The following is a 20,346-nucleotide window of genomic DNA, read 5'->3' on the forward strand; positions in this document are numbered from 1 at the left end:
AAATGAGCTTGCTTACAAAAAGCTGTGTCACAGCTTATAACTGTGGGCACTTAAGCTGTTTACAGTCTTTGAGGAGAAAAGCAAAGCAGGCCTGCTGAGGCAGTCTGACTTGCTGGGGAATTCACAGTGTAGGCAGGGAACTGTGCACCACAGAAATACCCCAGTCAGCAAGAAGAAGTGAGATGCCTCTCTCCACTCGAGAGGTAACAGCTAGGGAGCCAGAAAACCTGAGAGTGGATGTTCTTGGTGGACCATAGGGGGGAAATACAGGTGTAGTTGCCTTGAACTATGACAAAATGCTTTGCATTACAAATTATTCTGAATCCCTGAAGTAGTGATGAGCTTTTGGAAAACAAACACCCATCCTACTTCACAATTTGTTCCAATTACTCCCCACAACCAAAGTTTGTCTTATTCCTGTGCCCCAGAGAGCAAAGCTAACTCTTGACTTCTTCCAGCCTTAATTTTTTTAATGAACTAAAGGATTTCACTCCATGATTTCATCAGGATCAATTCAATAGTTGTCTCCCACATCAATTTTACATGTCAAAAGTCACAAGCCGACATTAGGAAGTTGTTTGAACCGAAAGGGGGAAGTGGGTTCTTGGCTGCATGGAAGTCTTTGGGTATGTCTACACTATGGGATTACTCCGATTTTACAGAATTCGATTTTTGGCAACAGATTGTATAAAGTCGAATGCATGCGGCCACATGCCGCGGGTGGTTCTGGGTACATCCTTCCCCTCCCTCCGGGAAAGCAATGGCAGACTACTGTTTCGCGCCTTTTTTCCTGGGTGAACAGACGCCATACCACGGCAAGCATGGAGCCCGCTCAGCTCAAGACAGCAGTCATGAACATTGTAAACACCTCGCGCATTATCGTGCAGTCTATGCTGAACCATAACCTGAAAAACCAGGTGAGGAGGCGGCGGCGACGGCAGCGCAGCGACGAGAGTGATGAGGACATGGACATGGACACAGAATTCTCTCAAACCGCGGGCCCCGGCACTTTGGAGATCATGGTGTTAATGGGGCAGGTTCTAGCCATGGAATGCTGATTCTGGGCCCAGGAAACAAGCACAGACTGGTGGGACCGCATAGTGTTGCGGGTCTGGGACGATTCCCAGTGGCTGCGAAACTTTCGCATGCGTAAGGGCACTTTCATGGAACTTTGTGACTTGCTTTCCCCTGCCCTGAAGCACCAGAATGCCAAGATGAGAGGAGCCCTCACAGTTGAGAAGCGAGTGGCGATAGCCCTGTGGAAGCTTGCAACGCCAGACAGCTACCGGTCAGTCGGGAATCAATTTGGAGTGGGCAAATCTACTGTGGGGGCTGCTGTGATGCAAGTAGCCAAAGCAATCACTGAGCTGCTGCTACCAAAGACAGTGACTCTGGGAAATGTGCAGGTCATAGTAGATAGCTTTGCTGCAATGGGATTTCCTAACTGTAGTGGGGCGATAGCTGGAACCCATATCCCTATCTTGGCACCGGAGCACCAGGGCAGCCAGGACATAAACCGCAAGGGGTACTTTTCAATGGTGCTGCAAGCACTGGTGGATCACAAGGGACGTTTCACCAACATCAACGTGGGATGGCCAGGAAGGGTTCATGACGCTCGCGTCTTCAGGAACACTAGTCTGTTTAAACGGCTGCAGCAAGGGATTTACTTCCCAGACCAGAAAATAACCGTTGGGGATGTTGACATGCCTATAGTTATCCTTGGGGACCCAGCCTACCCCTTAATGCCATGGTTCATGAAGCCGTACACAGGCAGCCTGGACAGTAGTCAGGAGCTGTTCAACTACAGGCTGAGCAAGTGCAGAATGGTAGTAGAATGTGCATTTGGACGTTTAAAGGGTCGCTGGCGCACTTTACTGACTCGCTCAGACCTCAGCCAAACCAATATTCCCATTGTTATTGCTGCTTGCTGTGTGCTCCACAATCTCTGTGATAAGGGGGAGACCTTTATGGCGGGGTGGGAGGTTGAGGCAAATCGCCTGGCCGCTGATTACGCACAGCCAGACACCAGGGCAATTAGAAGAGCACACCAGGAAGCGCTGCGCATCAGAGAAGCTCTGAAAACCAGTTTCATGACTGGCCAGGCTACCGTGTGAAAGTTCTGTTTGTTTCTCCTTGATGAAAACCCGCCCCCTTGATTGACTCATTCCCTGTAAGCAAACCACCCTCCCCCCTTCCATCACAGCTTGCTTTCAAAGGAAATAAAGTCACTATCATTTAAAAATCATGTATTCTTTATTAATTGATTATAAACATAGGGAGAGAACTGACAAGGTAGCCCGGGTGGGGTTTGGGAGGAGGGGAGGAGGGAAGGAAAAAGCCACTTCAAAAGTTCAAAATAATGACAGCCTTTTGATTGGGCTGTCCACTGGGGTGGAGTGGCAGGGTGCATGGAGCCTCCCCCTCCGCGTTCTTGGGCATCTGGGTGAGGAGGCTATGGAACTTGGGGAGGGCAGTTATACAGGGGCTGCAGCGGCACTCTGTGACCCTGCTGCAGTTCCTGAAACTCCACCAGACGCCGGAGCACGTCCGTTTGATCACGCAGCAGCCCCAGCGTTGCATCCTGCCTCCTCTGATCTTCCCGCCGCCACCTCTCATCTCGAGCGTCCCTCCTTCCTTCACGTTCGTCCCTCCTTTCTTCACGTTCATTGGCAGCTTTCCTGTACTTTGATACCGTGTCCTTCCACTCATTCAGATGAGCTCTTTCATCGCGGGTCAACTGCATGATCTCTGAGAACATTTCATCTCGCGTGCGTTTTTTTCGCTGCCTTATCTGAGATAGCCTTCAGGACGGAGGAGGGAGGCTTGAAAAATTTGCAGTTGTGGGAGGGAAAAAAGGGAGAGAAGTATTTAAAAAGATACATTTTACAGAACAATGCTTACACTCTTTCACGGTGAACAACACTATTCACATTACATAGCACATGTGATTTCGGTACAAGGTCGCATTTTGCATCTTAATATTGAGTGCCTGCGGCTTTGGTGTTAGAGATCACAGATACAGGGCCGGGCAACAGAATTCGGCTTGCATGCGGCCATGGTAAGCCATTATCTTTCGGCTTCTGCAACCTTCATAAAAGCAGCGTCCTCCTTTCCCATACCAAGCAAAGCCCATTGAGTGCTGCGGTTTTCGTGTTAACGTGTAGCAGCAGAAACCAAACTAACCCCTCTCCCCCATCCAATTCTCTGGGATGATTGCTTTTCCCCTCCCCCCATCGCGTGGCTGGTATCAGGGAAGATCCCTGCTAGCCAAACGCGAAAAGCTCAGCGCCAATGCCCCCTCCCCCCCCCCCCCCCCCGCTGCTTGGCTAACTGCAGGGAAGGATTTCTTTTCAGCCACAGGCAAACAGCCCAGTAGGAACGGCCACCTCTGTCCCCTTAATTAAATTCCCGTATTTCAACCAGGTTACCATGAACGATATCACTCTCCTGAGGATAACACAGCGAGATAAAGAACGGATGTTGCTTGAATGCCAGCAAACACCGGGACCATACGCTGCCAGGCTTTCTCATGCAATGATACCAGATTACTTGCTACTAGCATGGCATGGTAAAGTGTCCTACCATGGAGGACGGAATAAGGCTGCACTGCCCAGAAACCTTCTGCAAAGGCTTTTGGAGTACCTCCAGGAGAGCTTCATGGAGATGTCCCTGGAGGATTTCTGCTCCATCCCCAGACACGTTAACAGACTTTTCCAGTATCTGTACTGCCCGAGAATGCATCCCAAGTCCTCAGGACAAATTAATCATTAAAAAACGGTTGCTTTTAAACCATGTTTTATATTTACAAAGGTACACTCACCAGAGGTCCCTTCCATGGCTTCATTGTCTGGGATACCGCCTTGGGAGGGTACTTCAGTCAGGCTGAGAAAAAGATCCTGGCTGTTGGGAAGAACGGACTGCTGTGTGCTCTCCACAAGCTCGTCCTCCTCATCTTCTCTGTCCGCAAAATCCTCAGGCATGGCTGAGAGTACCCCCTCCTTGGAATCCACGACCAGGGGTGGGGTAGTGGTGGTGGCCCCCCCTAGAATTGCATGCAACTCAGCGTAGAAGCGGCATGTCTGCGGCTCTGCCCTGGACCTTCCGTTTGCTACTTTGGTTTTCTGGTACGCTTGTCTGAGCTCCTTAACTTTCACGCGGCACTGATATGAGTCCCTATTGTGGCCTCTCTCCATCATGCCCTTGGAGATTTTTTCAAATGTTTTGGCATTTCATCTTTTGGAACGTAGTTCTGCTAGCACGGAATCCTATCCCCATACAGAGATCAGATCCAGTACCTCCCTTACGGTCCATGCTGGTGCTCTTTTTCGATTCTCGGACTGCATGGTTACCTGTGCTGATGAGCTCTGCATGGTCACCTTTGCTCTCCACGCTGGGCAAACAGGAAATGAAATTCAAAAGTTCGCGGGGCTTTTCCTGTCTATCTGGCCAGTGCATCCGAGTTCAGATTGCTGTCCAGAGCGGTCACAATGGTGCACTGTGGGATAGCTCCCGGAGGCCAATACCGTCGAATTGCGTCCACACTAACCCTAATTCGAACCGGCAATGTCTATTTCGGCGCTACTCCCCTCGTTGGGGAGGAGTACAGAAATCGATTTTAAGAGCCCTTTATGTCGAAGTAAATGGCTTCGTTGTGTGGACGGGTGCAGGGTTAATTCGATTTAACGCTGCTAAATTCGACCTAAACTCGTAGTGTAGACCAGGCCTTAGAGTAGCTCAGAGAGATACATAAAACCCCTTTTTGTCACTTGTAATATAACACCCTGCTAAATTGAGAGATTTCATTATATTACTTCATAATGTTTCTCTAAACAGAGATTAGCTCAGTTTAGAATGATTAGTGTTTCATTTTGGATGAAAATGATTTGTAAACCTGTTAAATTCATGACACAGTTTCTTCTGATAACTATTTAGGAAGTTTTAACAGTTTGATGATTTCTACTGTCCTGTGCTCTCAGAGCGGTAATAGCCTTAACATACAGACAATCCACAGGTCTTCACTAGACCCCTTCAAAATCCCTGCATGTTTAGTTCCTGTTAGAAGAGGAGTGACTTCCATCATCTGAAATTTAAACAGCATGGAACCAAGCATCTATTTCACCAACACAAAGACAGACAAAATGTTAGCTTCCCTGCATGATGTCACCCAGCCCACACCCCACCTCATCCCTTCAGCAGCCTGTTGACTATGACAGTCATGCAAGAGAGATGGGATTTGTTTGCAGACTTTAGGGCATGCGAAAAATTAGGATTTGGGACTGCTGTGTGTGATGGGTTGGATCATAGAAACCCCCTTGAGGACTGCCACCTGAACTGTTGAGACTACCTCTGAGCCCGCTTTCCCTGCCAGCTTGGGACTTCAGTGCCCTGCCTGGTTTGAGCCAGACACGCTAGCCTGCTGCAAACCCAGACCAAGGTCTGAGCCACAGCCCCTAAACACTGCAGGCTTAACTGAAAACAGCTTAAGAAGTGTTCCTGTCTCCAACACTCGGATGCCTAACTCCCAATGGGGTCCAAACCCCAAATAAATCCGTTTTACCCTGTATAAAGCTTATACAGGGTAAACTCATAAATTGTTTGCCCTCCATAACACAGAGAGAGATATGCACAGCTGTTTGCCCTCCGCAGGTATTAATCAGGGCCGGCTCTAGGCACCAGCAAAACTAGCTGGTGCTTGGGGCGGCACATTTTTAGGGGTGGCATGGCCGGCGCCAGAATGCCGCCCCTAAAAATGTGCCCCGGCCGCCCTAGCTCACCTCCGCTGCTGCTGCCGTTTCGCGTGCCGCGGCCGCTCGGGGTCTCCCCCTCCCTCCCAGGCTCTCAAACCTGGGAGGGAGGGGGAGATCCCGAGCGGCCGCGGCGCGTGAAACAGTTGTTTCGCGTGCCGCTGCTCCCCCTCCCTCCCAGGCCTGAGAGCCTGGAAGGGAGGGGGAGTAGCGGCGCCCGCGCCGCGGCCACTCGAAGTCTCCCCCTCCCTCCCAGGCTTGAGAGCCTGGGAGGGAGGGGGAGAAGCGGCGCCTGCGCCGCGGCCACTCAGAGTCTCCCCCCACCCCAGGCTCTGAAACCTGGGAGGGAGGGGGAGACTCCGAATGGCCGCGGCGCTGGTGCCGCTTCTCCCCCTCCCTCCCAGGCTTGAGAGCCTGGGGGGAGGAGGCAGGGAAGGGGCGGAGTTGAGGCGCGGCCGGGGGTGGGGTAATTAAAAAACGGGGGTGGGGGGCGGCCAAAATTGTTTTTGCCTTGGGCGGCAAAAATCCTAGAGCCGGCCCTAGTATTAATACATACTCTGGGTTAATTAATAAGTAAAAAGTGATTTTATTAAATATAAAAAGTAGGATTTAAGTGGTTCCAAGTAATAACAGACAGAACAAAGTGAATTACCAAGCAAAATAAAATAAAACACGCAACTCTATGCCTAATACAGAAAGAAAACTGAATACAGATAAAATCTCACCCCCAGAGATGTTTCAATAAGCTTCTATCACAGACTGGACGCCTTCCTAGTCTGGGCCCAATCCTTTCCCCTGGTACAGCCCTTGTTCCAGCTCAGGTGGTAGCTAGGGGATTTTTCATGATTGCAGCCCCCTTTGTTCTGTTCCACCGCCTTATATAGCTTTGGCACAAGGCAGGAATCTTTTGTCTCTCTGGGTCCCCCTTCTAAATGGAAAAGCACCAGGTTTAAGATGGATTTCAGTACGAGGTGACATGATCACATGTGCTGTGAGACCCCAAGCCTTCATTTCTACCAGTCTGACTCACAGGAAGGCCTGCAAGCAAACAGAGCCATCCACAGTCAGTTGTCCTGGTTGATGGGAGCCATCAAGATTCCAAACCGCCATTAATGGCCCACACTTTGCATAATTACAATAGGCCCTCAGAGTTATATTTCATATTTCTAGTTTCAGACACAAGTGATACATTTAAACAAATAGGATGACCACACTCAGTAGATTATAAGCTTTGTGATAATAACCTTACAAGAGACCTTTTGCATGAAGCATATTCCAGGTACATTATATTCACACTCATAAGCATATTTTTATAAAATCCTATAGAGTGCAACGTCACACTGTTGATGAAGTAAGAAAGCCTGGTTAAGACTGGTATCTTCAGTGTTTAAAAATTAACTTTGATAACAAATCCTGTGAGTGGCCCTTGGGGCTTTGGAGACTACAGATAAAATCAAGTCTCTCCCAGGCCCAGAATGGCTTCTAAAGAAAAGAAGAGTTAGTGAGGGGAGGTACCTCTCTGCACGACTCTAAGTCGGATTTCTCCTGGCTTGACAAGTATGTCAGGTGGGTTCTTGACATCGCAGAAGTAAGTGCCGTTGTCCTGGAACTGCACGTTTGCTATGCTGACAGATGCATCTTTCTTGTTAAGGTCTCCAGCCCAACTGATTCTGTTCTTAAATGGTGTGTCTTTCCAAGGGTACGCATTCCCTTGAGAGTAATAGAAGAACTGCAGCTAGGGTGGAGAGCATGCAAGAACATCCATGTCAGAACATTGCAAAGCTTACACCCCTCCTTCACTAAGATAGAATCTCCAGATCTGCTGGGCCCTTTCCAATACCACATTAGGAGGTAGGAGTAGGAATTCCTCCAGAGGCCAGCTACTTCTAGCTTTGCAGATTGTAGAAAGCATGCTGTCACTCCACTAATCACACATTCAAGTAGCCACACTATGACTTAGCCTTCAAGCCCACTGCAAAGTTGTTGTTTTTTAGGCCAAGGAGTCTCAATCTGGGTGTTGTGATGCTAGGGAAGGATTCACACATAGGTGTCACAGGTCACAACCACTGTGCCCTTCTTGTATTGAAACAAGAGGGGGATTCCACTTGCCAGGTAGTTGGGAAATGACCCTGGGGTTCCTTATCGGAAAAAGTTGTGAACCACTGCCTAAGACAATCCTTACCATAATAATGTGTTCATACATCACCTAGCACAGTGAGGCCACAATTCTGATTGAGGCATCTAGATGCTGCTACAATGCAAGATGAGTATTTAATACTTGCATGTTCAGCTATGTAAAGATTAACATTGTCTATGTGATGGAGGAAGAGGAAGGGAGCTAAGCCTGAAATGGTATTGGCTGGTGTGTGGTGGTGAAGGGGTTTCCTTCCCTACATTTTTTAAAGAGTTAATTTAAGATGGCAGGTTTTGTTAGTGTAACATGAAATCTGACTATTCATGTATGGAAGACAGATAATTCAGAGATGTTAAATCATATTTTAATATTGCTGTTTGCACATATTTGTACTTCAAAGTAGCCAACTTAATTTCGACTAATTGTCTAAAAAACTAAGGTTTTTAAGTTAAGGTTGCCCATGCATTTCCAGACCCTGGAGATTGATTAAACTTAATTCTCCGAAAACCAGGAAATAAGTTAAGTAGCACACTGCGCCTGCAATGCAACCTTAGTTCTGTGCCCTGCAGATAACAATAGCCACTGGGAATGGTTCAGTACGGTTGGTGCCATTAGCAGACATGAAGGACTACATAAAGGTGTCATTACCTGTGCTGTACTCAAGATTTGAATCTGCATTTATCTGCCAGCACTCCAGCTGCATTCACTGTGTTAGGTGTAGCCTAGCAGGTGGAAGACATCTATCTTCTGAGATCAAGCATACCTCATTTCAGCATTCAGTTTTGTAGTTTGTGCCAGCAGAGGTGCATGGGGGTCTTACCATGGGGACTGTCAGAACTCTGGAAATATGCATGATTATAGTCCCCAAGGCCTGGCGAGAGGTAAGTAAAGGCACCATCTCTGAAAAAATCCTCAGGCCAAAGGGTGGTAGCAAGTCTGCACAAAACATTATGAACAAATAAATTTGTTAGTCTCTAAGGTACCACAAGGACTCATCGTTGTTTTTGCTGATACAGACTAATACGGCGAACACTCTGAAACCTGTCACCATGCAAGTGAGGATTAAGTTGACCTAACTGTCACACAGGGAGTGAAATTTTTCACAGCACCAAGCAACATATCTAGGTCAATCAAATTTTTAGGTGTAGACCAAGCCTAAGGGTATGTCTACACTGCAGCTGGGAGCAAGCCCCCTAGCCCAGGTAGACACAGACTCTCAGTTCCAGAGCTCAAGCTAGTGTGCTAGAAATAGCTGTGTGGATGTTGCGGCTCACCCTCTCAAGCCCACCTGACCGCTTAGGCTTCAGTTCAGGTGGCTCGCCCAAGTCTCTGCCAGAGCCACAACGTCCATAAAGCTACTTTTAGTATGCTAGATCATGCCCCACTAGCACAAGTCTACCAAGGCTGGGAGGCTCATTCCCAGCTGCAGTATAAACATACCTTAACCCGTCTGCAGAAGATATCACCACCTGGGCCTTTTCCAAACCAAGCTACATGGTGGCAAGAAGAGAACCAATGTTAAACACAGGATGGACACTTTGTACAAGCACTTGGTGACATTTCATGCTAAGCTAAAAACAAAAGCTTATGTGAGGGAAGGGTGAAGGAGCAGCAACATGGAGTGGGACCTGCCCTACAATCATACCTGAAAAAACAGAACTGACCACAACGAGTTCTTCCTTAAACATACCCAAGATTTCCCCCTCCCAGCCCTGCCCCAAACAGCAGGATCAACCCAGACAAAGGGCTCTTACTGATATAGGGGTCGTTGCTCCCTCTGGTTGGAAGCTCCAGGAGACGGACGTTGCGCTGCTGATCACCTCTGAGGATGAAAATGGGCATGGAAGTCTTGCTTCTGTCCCATTCTCCACAAAGAGCTCCTCTGGCGTCTTCACCTCAACTGCTGATACTCTGACTGTTTGGGGGTGGGGAAGAGGAAAAGGAAAAATGGCAGTTTTTGAGTTAACCTTGAGAAAGGTTTTGGGCCTGCTGCTAATCAGTTTCCTGCTTGGTTCACATCTCTCTCCTCCCCACCGCACTCTGAATCTCTGCTGCAACTGGAACACCACACCAAATTCAGCTCCACTCATGATGAAGCTGGGAAAAACAAACAAAAAAACCACTAACCTTAACCTTTTGGCTAAGTGCACCACCTAATTCAGGGGTGGGCAAACTTTCTGGCCTGAGGGCCACATCGGGGTTCCAAAACTGTATGGAGGGCGGGGTAGGGAAGGCTGTGCCTCCCCAAACAGCCTGGCCCCTGCCCCCTATCTGTCTCCTGACTTCCCCTCTCAGAACCCCTGAACGATCCAAACCCCCTGCTCCTTGTCCCCTGACCTCCCCCTCCCAGGATCCCCCATCCCTAACACCCCCCCCCCACAGGACCCTAACCCCTATCGAACACCCCCGCTCCCTGTCCCCTGACCCCTTTCCACACCCTGCCCCCTGACAGGCCCCCCTGGGACTTCCGCGCCTATCCAACCGCCCTCTGCTCCCTGTCCCCTGATCGCCCCCACCCCTGAACCTCCACCCCATCCAACCGCCCCCTGCGTCTTGTCCCCTAAACTGCCCCCCGGACCCCCTGTCCCTTATCCACCACTCCCTTTCCATGCTGCTCAGAGCAGCATGTCTGGCAGCCGCGCCCCCGGATGGAGCCAGCGAGGCAACTGTGATGCCCGGCAGGCGCTCAGAGCCCCACCGCCCAGAGAGCTGGCGGCACAGCGAGCTGAGGCTGCGGGGGAGGAGGACAGCGGGGAGGGGCCGGGGGCTAGCCTCCCCTGCTGGGAGCTCAAGGGCCAGGCAGGATGGTCCCGCGGGCCATAGCTTGCCCACCTCTGACCTAATTCTATAAGGCATAATGTTACCATTCCCTGGTTCACTTTAGCAGGAGTCCTAAATAAATCTTTAACGAAATACATATGAATTGTTTGACTTACAACATTACCAAAGCTTTTAACTCCTACAGCATTTCAGGTGAAGGATCTGTTTAACAAGATTTCTTGTTACTGAGCCAGTGATAGATGTGCACAGCCAGTCATACAGACTGGAATCTTTGTCACCCCATCCTTCTCCTCACTTCCAAAAGAGTAAGCTTCAGAGTATTTTACAAACGGAGAAGTTGGTAACAGCGACTCTGGTGTGTGTTATTGCCATTAGAGCCGAATTTAATCTGAGAGGAAGTTGGATCACCTCACACAGCAGGGTTGGAAAACAGCCTATAAATGTCAGTTCTATTAAAGATAGAATATAATATTTTAAACGGAGGCAGCCTCCAGACACTTAGCTATAATGGTGATGAGTTGTGGTTTAAATACGGATAGTCAAAACAACGTGGGGCGGTAAGTCTGCTGCATGTATCCAGAGTGAAAGCGAGCCCTGAAGACTGCATATGGCTCAGAGTAAGTGCATCTTCTGTAGAAGTTGGTCTGTAGAGTGCTCTGGAAGTGCTAGTTATTTATTTTCCTACAGAACATCCTTGTTTAAGAGGCCAGGGGAGGCTGGGCATTACTGACTGCCTTGTCATCACAGCCATTGTATCAAACAGAACAGCACAGAACAGCACTGCTCTAAGGGAGGTGGATTTCCAACAAGAGGTTGCGTCAGAGCTTCCCTTCTCCCCTATATATAATCTAACTACAGGCCAAGAAATACTCCTTTCCTTGGGTCCTTACATACTTGTCAAACCAGGAGAAATCCGACTTAGAGTCGTGCAGAGAGGTACCTCCCCTCACTAACTCTTCTTTTCTTTAGGTGCCATTCTGGGCCTGGGAGAGACTGTTGATTTTATCTGTAGTCTCCAAAGCCCCAAGGGCCACTCTCAGGATTTGTTATCAAAGTTAATTTTTAAACACTGAAGATACCAGTCTTAACCAGTTTTTCTTACTCCAGCCACAGTATTCCCTAATCCTAATTTTTCGCATGCCCTAAAGTCTGCAAACAAATCCCATCTCTCTTGCATGACTGTCATAGTCAACAGGCTACTGAAGGGATGAGGTGGGGTGTGGGCTGGGTGACATCATTCAGGGAAACTAACATTTTGTCTGTCTTTGTGTTGGTGAAATAGATGCTTGGTTCCATGCTGCTTAAATTTCAGATGATGGAAGTCACTCCTCTCCTAATAGGAACTAACCATGCAGGGATTTTGAAGGGGTCTAATGAAGACCTGGGGATTGTCTGTATGTTAAGGCTATTACCGCTCTGAGAGCACAGGACAGTAGAAATCATCAAACTGTTAAAACTTCCTAAATAGTTATTAGAAGAAACTGTGTCAAGAGTTTAACAGGTTTACAAATCATTTTCATCCAAAATGAAACACTCATCATTACAAACTGAGCTAATCTCTGTTTAGAGAAACATTATGCAGTAATATAATTAAATCTCTCAATTTAGCAGGGTGGTATATTACAGGTGACACAAAGGGGTTTTATGTATCTCTCTGAGCTACTCTAAGGCTTCCATGCAGCCAAGAACCCACTTCCCCCTTTCGGTTCAAACCACTTCCTAATGTGGGCTTGTGACTTTTGACATGTAAAATTGATGTGGGATGCAACTATTGAATTGATCCTGATGAAATCATGGAGTGAAATCCTTTATTTCATTAAATAAATTAAGGCTGGAAGAATTCAAGAGTTTGCTTTCCTCTCTGAGATACAGGAATAAGACAAACTTTGGTTGTGGGGAGTAATTGGAACAAATTGTGAAGTAGGATGGGTGTTTGTTTTCCAAAAGCTCATCACTACTTCAGGGATTCAGAATAATTTGTAATGCAAAGCGTTTGTCACAGTTCAAGGCAACTACATCTGTATTTCCCCCCTATGGTCCACCAAGAACATCCACTCTCAGGTTTTCTGGCTCCCTAGCTGTCCTCTCTTGGGCGGAGACAGGCATCTCACTTCTTCTTGCTGACTAGGGTATTTCCGTGATGCACAGTTCCCTGCCTACACTGTGAATTCCCCAGCAAGTCAGACTGCCTCAGCAGGCCTACTTTGCTTTTCTCCTCAGAGGCTGTAAACAGCTTAAGTGCCCACAGTTATAAGCTGTGACACAGCTTTTTGTAAGCAAGCTTATTTATTCATAAGGTGAAAGCATTACAGAGAAAACATATAAAAACCTCCATGTATGCTAATAAGCTTACCAGAAATCACCCCAATGCTGACAAGGGCTCTGTAGGAGTCAGTCTTTCAAACCCCATCAACGGGTTTTTGTGGTTAAGTTTATAACTTAGCTCAGAACTACCACACATGTGAATCTGAGTCTCTCCTTTATACAGGTTAGGCCTCTCAGCCTGTCTTCATGTAACAGGTGTTGAGCAGACTAAGGTCCCCTCCCCAGGGTGAAGTTTCAAAAGGCTGAGTTCTTGCATAACTGGAAGGGGTACATTTACATATACCTCCCCCTAGAAATGCAGTGAACTTTAAAAGTTCATTCTTGTCTGGCACATTGTTTCATATAGTTAGGGCCCTACCAAATTCACGGTCCATTTTGGTCAATTTCACGGTCACAGGATTTTAAAAATCATAAATTTCATGATTTCAGATATTTAAATCTGAAATTTCACTCTATTTTTAACTGTAGGGGTCCTGACCCAAAAAGGAGTTGGGGGCAGGGGGGATCTCAAGGTTATTGTAGAGGGGTTACAGTACTGCTAAGCTTACTTCTGTGTTGCTGCTGGTGGTGGTGATGCCTTCAGAGCTGTACCATATAGTTCTGCCTGCGAGTGAGCATAATCTCCAAGGGGGTGTGGTTTAGAGACCAGCCTATTGTTGGTAAAGCATAGCCTATGAGAGTGCCAGATATTGGTGTCAAGTTCTACCTTCAGCAGTAGCACTCCAAGTTCTTTCTTTGTGCCAAAGTTGCTGCATTCCTTGTTGGATTTTACAACTTCCATTTATAGATCTCATGCATTCTTGGGACATGTTTTCCTGGTATAGTTAAACCAATCGAATTATATAACTTCCTATGGGGACACTCTTATTCCAAAATGTTCTGCAGCTGTGTCAGAGGCACTGCATGAGGTGACCCTGAGCTCTTTCAGGCTAATATGACTCCTGACTGTTGCAGGGAGAGATGGGAAGGGAAAGCTGAAGGATGGTGTTCTGTATCACAGTCCTCTGATGTCTGTTTGGGATTTGAGGATATGGTCATAGATTCAATGAGGTATCAGGGTTGGCTGGAGACTATAAACGGGCGCTGTCTTTGTTTCTGAGATGAATGCAATTATGTTGCTGCAGAGTTCAAGTCTGTAAGATCTGATCTTTAGTGAGGTTACAACTTTGGAGACTATGCTGTATTGTATGCGCTAGTGCCGGCTGGCTGTTTATATAATTCAGGGGGTTACTACCTCCTCCTGGCCTTAACACGGTTCTATCAAAGCATCAGGGTCTGTGGCTAGTGAGAATAAACTATCCATTGTGGGGTGGCTTTGTGATGTGGTCAACTAGGGGTACGTCTACACTTACCTGCGGGTCCGGCGGCAGGCAATCGATGTTCTGGGATCGATTTATCGCGTCTTGTCTAGACGCGATAAATCGATCCCGGATCGATCCCGGAAGTGCTCGCCGTCGACGCCGGTACTCCAGCTCGGCGAGAGGAGTACGCGGCATCGACGGGGGAGCCTGCCTGCCGCGTCTGGACCCGCGGTAAGTTCGGACTAAGGTATTTCGAATTCAGCTACGTTATTAACGTAGCTGAATTTGCGTACCTTAGTCCGAAGTGGGGGGTTAGTGTGGACCAGGCCTAGGAATCTTAGTTTGGACCTGAGGAGACAAAGTCCACTTATGAACTAATTGGGAAACCTGGCTTCTGTTCCAGGAGTGAAAGATTATTAATGTCCAGGTGTACAACAGATCCTCTGATAGTAAAACTCCTACTTAGTAAGTGTGGGCTGAAAGAGGGAGATGAGGCTTTTCTTCACCACACTTCCATGGGCTATTTATGTACAACAGTGGCTTCTTGGAATAAACAGGTCAGTGCTTACTCCTTCCTGTTGGTAGCAATGAATCCTCTGTCCCCTATACAGGCAAGCAATGTCTCAGTGCTGATTTTACTTCCTACACAAATGTTGAGGGCTTCTTGCTTGCTTTTTGCCTGAAAGGGAGATTTGTTCTGTGGTTTGGACTTGGAACAATGGATTGTTTTCTGTTACCATAATATCCACTCCATTAGTAGAAAAATCTACTTACAGCACTGTAGGGAAGGGTTCACACATAGATGTCACAGGTCACAACCACTGTGCCCTTCTTGTATTGAAACAAGAGGGGGATTCCACTAGCCAGGTAGTTGGGAAATGACCCTGGGGTTCCTTACTGGAAAAAGTTGTGAACCACTGCCTAAGACAATCCTTACCATAATAATGTGTTCATACATCACCTAGCACAGTGAGGCCACAATTCTGATTGAGGCATCTAGATGCTGCTACAATGCAAGATGAGTATTAAATACTTGCATGTTTAGCTAAAGGTTAACATTGTCTATGTGATGGAGGAAGGGGAAGGGAGCTAAGCCTGAAACGGTTTTGGCTAGTGTGTGGTGGTGAAGGGATTTCCTTCCCTACATTTTTTAAAGAGTTAATTTAAGATGGCAGATTTTGTTAGTGTAACATGAAATCTGACTATTCAAATATGGAAGACAGATAATGTTGCTGTTTGAACATCTCTGACAAATATGTGCAAAGTAGCCAACTTAACAATGATACTAAATGTCTAAAAACTAAGAGTTAAGGTTGCCCAAACATTTCCAGAACCTGGAGACTGACTAAACTTATTTCCTGGTTTTCGGAGAATTAAGTAGCACACTGCACCTGCAATGCAACGTTAGTTCTGTGCCCGGTAGCTAACAATAGCCACTGGGAATGGTTCAGTACAGTTGGTGCCATTAGTAGACATGAAGAACTACATAAAGGTGTCATTACCTGTGCTGTACTCAAGATTTGAATCTGCATTTATCTGCCAGCACTCCAGCTGCATTCACTGTGTTTGGTGTAGCTGAGCAGGTGGAAAACATCTATCTTCTGAGATCAAGCATACCTCATTTCAGCACTCAGTTCTGTAGTTTGTGCCAGCAGAGGTGCACAGGGGTTTTGCCATGGGGACTGTCAGAACTCTGGCAATATGCATGATTATAGTCCCCAAGGCCTGGCGAGGGGCAAGTGAAGGCACCATCTCTGAAAAAGTCCTCAGGCCAAAGGGTGATAGCAAGTCTGGCGTAATCTGTGTAGAATCAGCAAGTCCTGTATGCTATGCCTGCTCTAAATTAGAGGTCTACAGTAGGAAAGAGAAGGTGTTAGACTTAGCCCTGCAGTGATCATGTGTTCTATAGCATCTGTTAGGCCCGGTACAGGGCTAGTCTGTGTGTATTCAGGCATTGCTCAAGGAGAGTAGAGTTGAGACTACACTGCGGGGATGGTATACACCTAACTCTTCATTTCTTGGTTTTCAGAAGTTTAAACTTAGCCATGCTCCACATTCTGGAAGGGCACAAGACACCACGGGAAACTTTAACTGTGTTACTCAAGTTGGGGGAATTTTTTTTTTAATTAATAATTTTTCAATATTCACATCTAGCATAGCTCAGCATTCCCCTTCCACTGCTTCTGGTCCTGGGCAAGATTATCACAAAACGCACTGGCTGCATGTATGTCATTTCACTGCCCTGGCATCATCTCCAGTTCTGCTTCTCCAGCACAGGCCATCTCATCATGAAGTGGCAAGTGTCAGCATAGCACCTGCATGTTGAGGAGCTAGAAAGAAGAGGCAGAAACAGTGGAGGAACTAGCATGGAGTCTGTGGGGGAAGACAGGAGAGCATGTACGTAGGGGAATTTGGGGAGGCAGATGAAGCTGACCAACATCCCCCACTGTATAGCTGACCCCTCCTTTCCCTGCACTGCTCCAACACCCTTCACATTGCCCCCCTCCTCCCACCACTGCTCTGACACTGCTCCAACTCTTCCAACATTCCCTCCATCACATCCATTGCCGACCAATCCCACAAACCCTAGGCTCCAAGCCCCCTAGGCACTCCCACATACACTGCTTCAAATGCAAACACACCCCCAAGCTGCTTCACCCGCACCCTTGCACTCCACACCCCTGGTAAGCTCGCAGAGGCTATGAGGAGGAGGGGAGATGGTGAGGCTGTGAAGAGTGCATGTACCAGATGGAGGCAGGAGAGTGGTGATGCAGTCCCTACCCCATGCACTGCACATGCTCATTCCCTGTTCCCCATCCCAGACCACGTCTATCCCTTATTTGTTGAGGGATGATCGAATGCCTCTTTAGGAAACCCAGTTCTTCAAAGCTCTAGTCAAACTGGGTTTTCATGTTTTGTGCCTGAATTCTTTACATCAATAAGGTTTGCTGTCCAGGATGTGCTGGCCCAGTGCACAGCTCCAAGGGGCAAAAGATGACACAGGGACATGGCCCTCACTTTGTACCCTTCCAAACCCAGTGCACTCCTCCACACTGCTCCAGCGCTTCCTCCCTGCTCTGACTTTCCTTGTTACCTAACTGTGCACCTTTTTGAGGCACTCTAAAAATTTAGAGTATGTATACACTACAAGTGCTATAGCAGCACACTACAGCGAGGCCACTGTAGCACAGGCACTTGCTACAATGACTGAAGGGCTTTTTCTGTCACTGTAGTAAATCCACCCCTCAACTGGCAGTAGCTAGACCTGCCTGCTACTGCAGTGGGTATGAACAACGAGGAGTCCTTGTGGCACCTTAGAGACTAACAAATTTATTTGGAAATAAGCTTTCGTGGGCTAAAACCCACTTCATCAGATGCATGGAGTGAAAAATACAGTAAGCAGTATAAAGAAAGAAAAGTAACAGAACGCCACTAGCCGTCACCTACAGCCCCTAACTAAAACCTCACCAGCGCATCAAGGATCTACAACCTATCCTGAAGGATGATCCCTCACTCTCACAGATCTTGGGAGACAGGCCAGTCCTCGCTTACAGACAGACCCCCAACCTGAAGCAAATACTCACCAGCAACTACACACCACACAATAAAAACACTAACCCAGGAACCCATCCTTGCAACAAACCACGTTGCCAACTCTGTCCGCATATCTATTCAAGGGACACCATCATAGGACGTAACCACATCAGCCACACCATCCAGGGCTCGTTCACCTGCACATCTACCAATGTGATATATGCCATCATGTGCCAGCAAAGCCCCTCTGCCATGTACATTGGCCAAACCGGACAGTCTCTATGCAAAAGACTAAATGGACACAAAGCAGACATCAAGAATTGTAACATTCAAAAACCAGTTGGAGAGCACTTCAATCTCCCTGGACACTCAATAACAGACTTAAAAGTGGCAATTCTTCAACAAAAAAACTTCAAAAACAGACTTAAACGAGAAACTGCAGAACTGGAATTAATTTGCAAACTGGACACCATCAAATTAGGCCTGAATAAAGACTGGGAGTAGATGGGTCATTACAAAAAGTAATTGTCCCTCTGCTGATACTCACACCTTCTTGTCAACTGTCGGAAATGGGCGACATCCACCTTGATTGCATTGGCCTCGTTAGCACTACAAAAGTACTTTTCCATCTCTTGATATTCACCCCTTGTCAACTGTTGAGACTAGGCCACTTCCACCTTAATTGAATTGGCCTCGTTAGCACTGACCACCCCCCACACCCACGGTAAGGCAACTCCCATCTTTGTATGTGCTGTAATATTTATACTGCTTACTGTATTTTTTACTCTGTGCATCTGATGAAGTGAGTTATAGCCCACGAAAGCTTATGCCCAAATAAATTTGTTAGTCTCTAAGGTGCCACAAGGACTCCTCATTGTTTTTGCTGATACAGACTAACCTGGCGACAACTCTGAAACCTGTCACCATGCAAGTGGGGATTAAGTTGACCTAACTGTCACACAGGGAGTGAAATTTTTCACAGCACCAAGTTACGTATCTAGGTCAATCAAATTTTTAGGTGTAGACCAAGCCTAAAGGTATGTCTACACTGCAGCTGGGAGCAAGCCCCCTAGCCCAGGTAGACACAGACTCTCAGTTCCAGAGCTCAAGCTAGTGTGCTAGAAATAGCTGTGTGGATGTTGCGGCTCACCCTCTCAAGCCCACCTGACCGCTTAGGCTTCAGTTCAGGTGGCTCGCCCAAGTCTCTGCCAGAGCCACAACGTCCATAAAGCTACTTTTAGTATGCTAGATCATGCCCCACTAGCACAAGTCTACCAAGGCTGGGAGGCTCATTCCCAGCTGCAGTATAAACATACCTTAACCCGTCTGCAGAAGATATCACCACCTGGGCCTTTTCCAAACCAAGCTACATGGCGGCAAGAAGAGAACCAATGTTAAACACAGGATGGACACTTTGTACAAGCACTTGGTGACACTTCATGCTAAGCTAAAAACAAAAGCTTATGTGAGGGATGGGTGAAGGAGCAGCAACATGGAGTGGGACCTGCCCTACAATCATACCTGAAAAAACAAAACTGACCACAACGAGTTCGTTCTTAAACATACCCAAGATTTCCCCCTCCCAGTCCTGCCCCAAACAGCAGGATCAACCCAGACAAAGGGCTCTTACTGATATAGGGGTCGTTGCTCCCTCTGGTTGGAAGCTCCAGGAGACGGACGTTGCGCTGCTGATCACCTCTGAGGATGAAAATGGGCATGGAAGTCTTGCTTCTGTCCCATTCTCCACAAAGAGCTCCTCTGGTGTCTTCACCTCAACTGCTGATACTCTGACTGTTTGGGGGTGGGGAAGAGGAAAAGGAAAAATGGAAGTCAAGAGCTCTCTTCAAGGACCAGCAAAGAACAAGCAACATGGGATGAACTGGCACCACCTCAAGAACTACACAAGAGAACCAAGAAGGCAGCATCACCCCTATGGTGATGGGTTGTGCAGATATCACATCAAGTTTATAGCATGGACACATTAGCTGGATCCTGCTTCCCCTTTCTTGTGGTGTTCGCTATGGGGTGTTCCATGCCAACAGCTGCTTCCTGTAGTGTAGCTGGTGGGAGACAACGTTATAGTACGAAACTCCCTCGTATTTATTGCTCCAACTTCCACTGGCAGTTTTTGAGAAGTTAACTTTGAGCAAGGTTTTGGGCCTGCTGCTAATCCGTTTCCTGCTTCATTCACATCTCTCTCCTCCCCACCACACTCTGAATCTCTGCTGCAACTGGAACAAAACACCAAATTCAACGCCACTCATGATGAAGCGGGGGGCGGGGAAGGGCGGAAACCCACACACTAACCTTTTGGCTAAGTGCACCACCTAATTCAGGGTGGGCAAACTTTTTGGCCTGAGGGCCAGATCAGGGTTCCAAAACTGTATGGAGGGCTGGGTAGGGAAGGCTGTGCCTCCCCAAACAGCCTGGCCCTTGCCTCCATCCCCCACCCCCGACTGCCCCACACAGAACCCCTGTACCCATCCCACCCCCTGCTCCTTGTCCCCTGACAGCCCCCTCCCGCAAT

At 47.6% G+C, this 20,346-nt stretch overlaps 1 protein-coding gene across 1 annotated transcript; it reads right to left on the minus strand.

Moving 5' to 3' along the window:
* Window positions 1-7,242: 7,242 nt before the first annotated feature.
* LOC135891176 (myelin protein zero-like protein 1) lies at window positions 7,243-19,537 on the minus strand. The gene is made up of 3 exons (XM_065418703.1): window positions 19,450-19,537; window positions 9,633-9,793; window positions 7,243-7,479 (listed from the first exon to the last, which is right to left on the minus strand). Exons 1-3 carry the CDS (start codon window positions 19,535-19,537, stop codon window positions 7,243-7,245), a joined length of 486 nt encoding a protein of 161 aa, XP_065274775.1.
* Between the last annotated feature and the right edge of the window lie 809 nt (window positions 19,538-20,346).

Source organism: Emys orbicularis, chromosome 1, assembly GCF_028017835.1.
Source record: "Emys orbicularis isolate rEmyOrb1 chromosome 1, rEmyOrb1.hap1, whole genome shotgun sequence".
Lineage (NCBI taxonomy): Eukaryota > Metazoa > Chordata > Testudines > Emydidae > Emys > Emys orbicularis.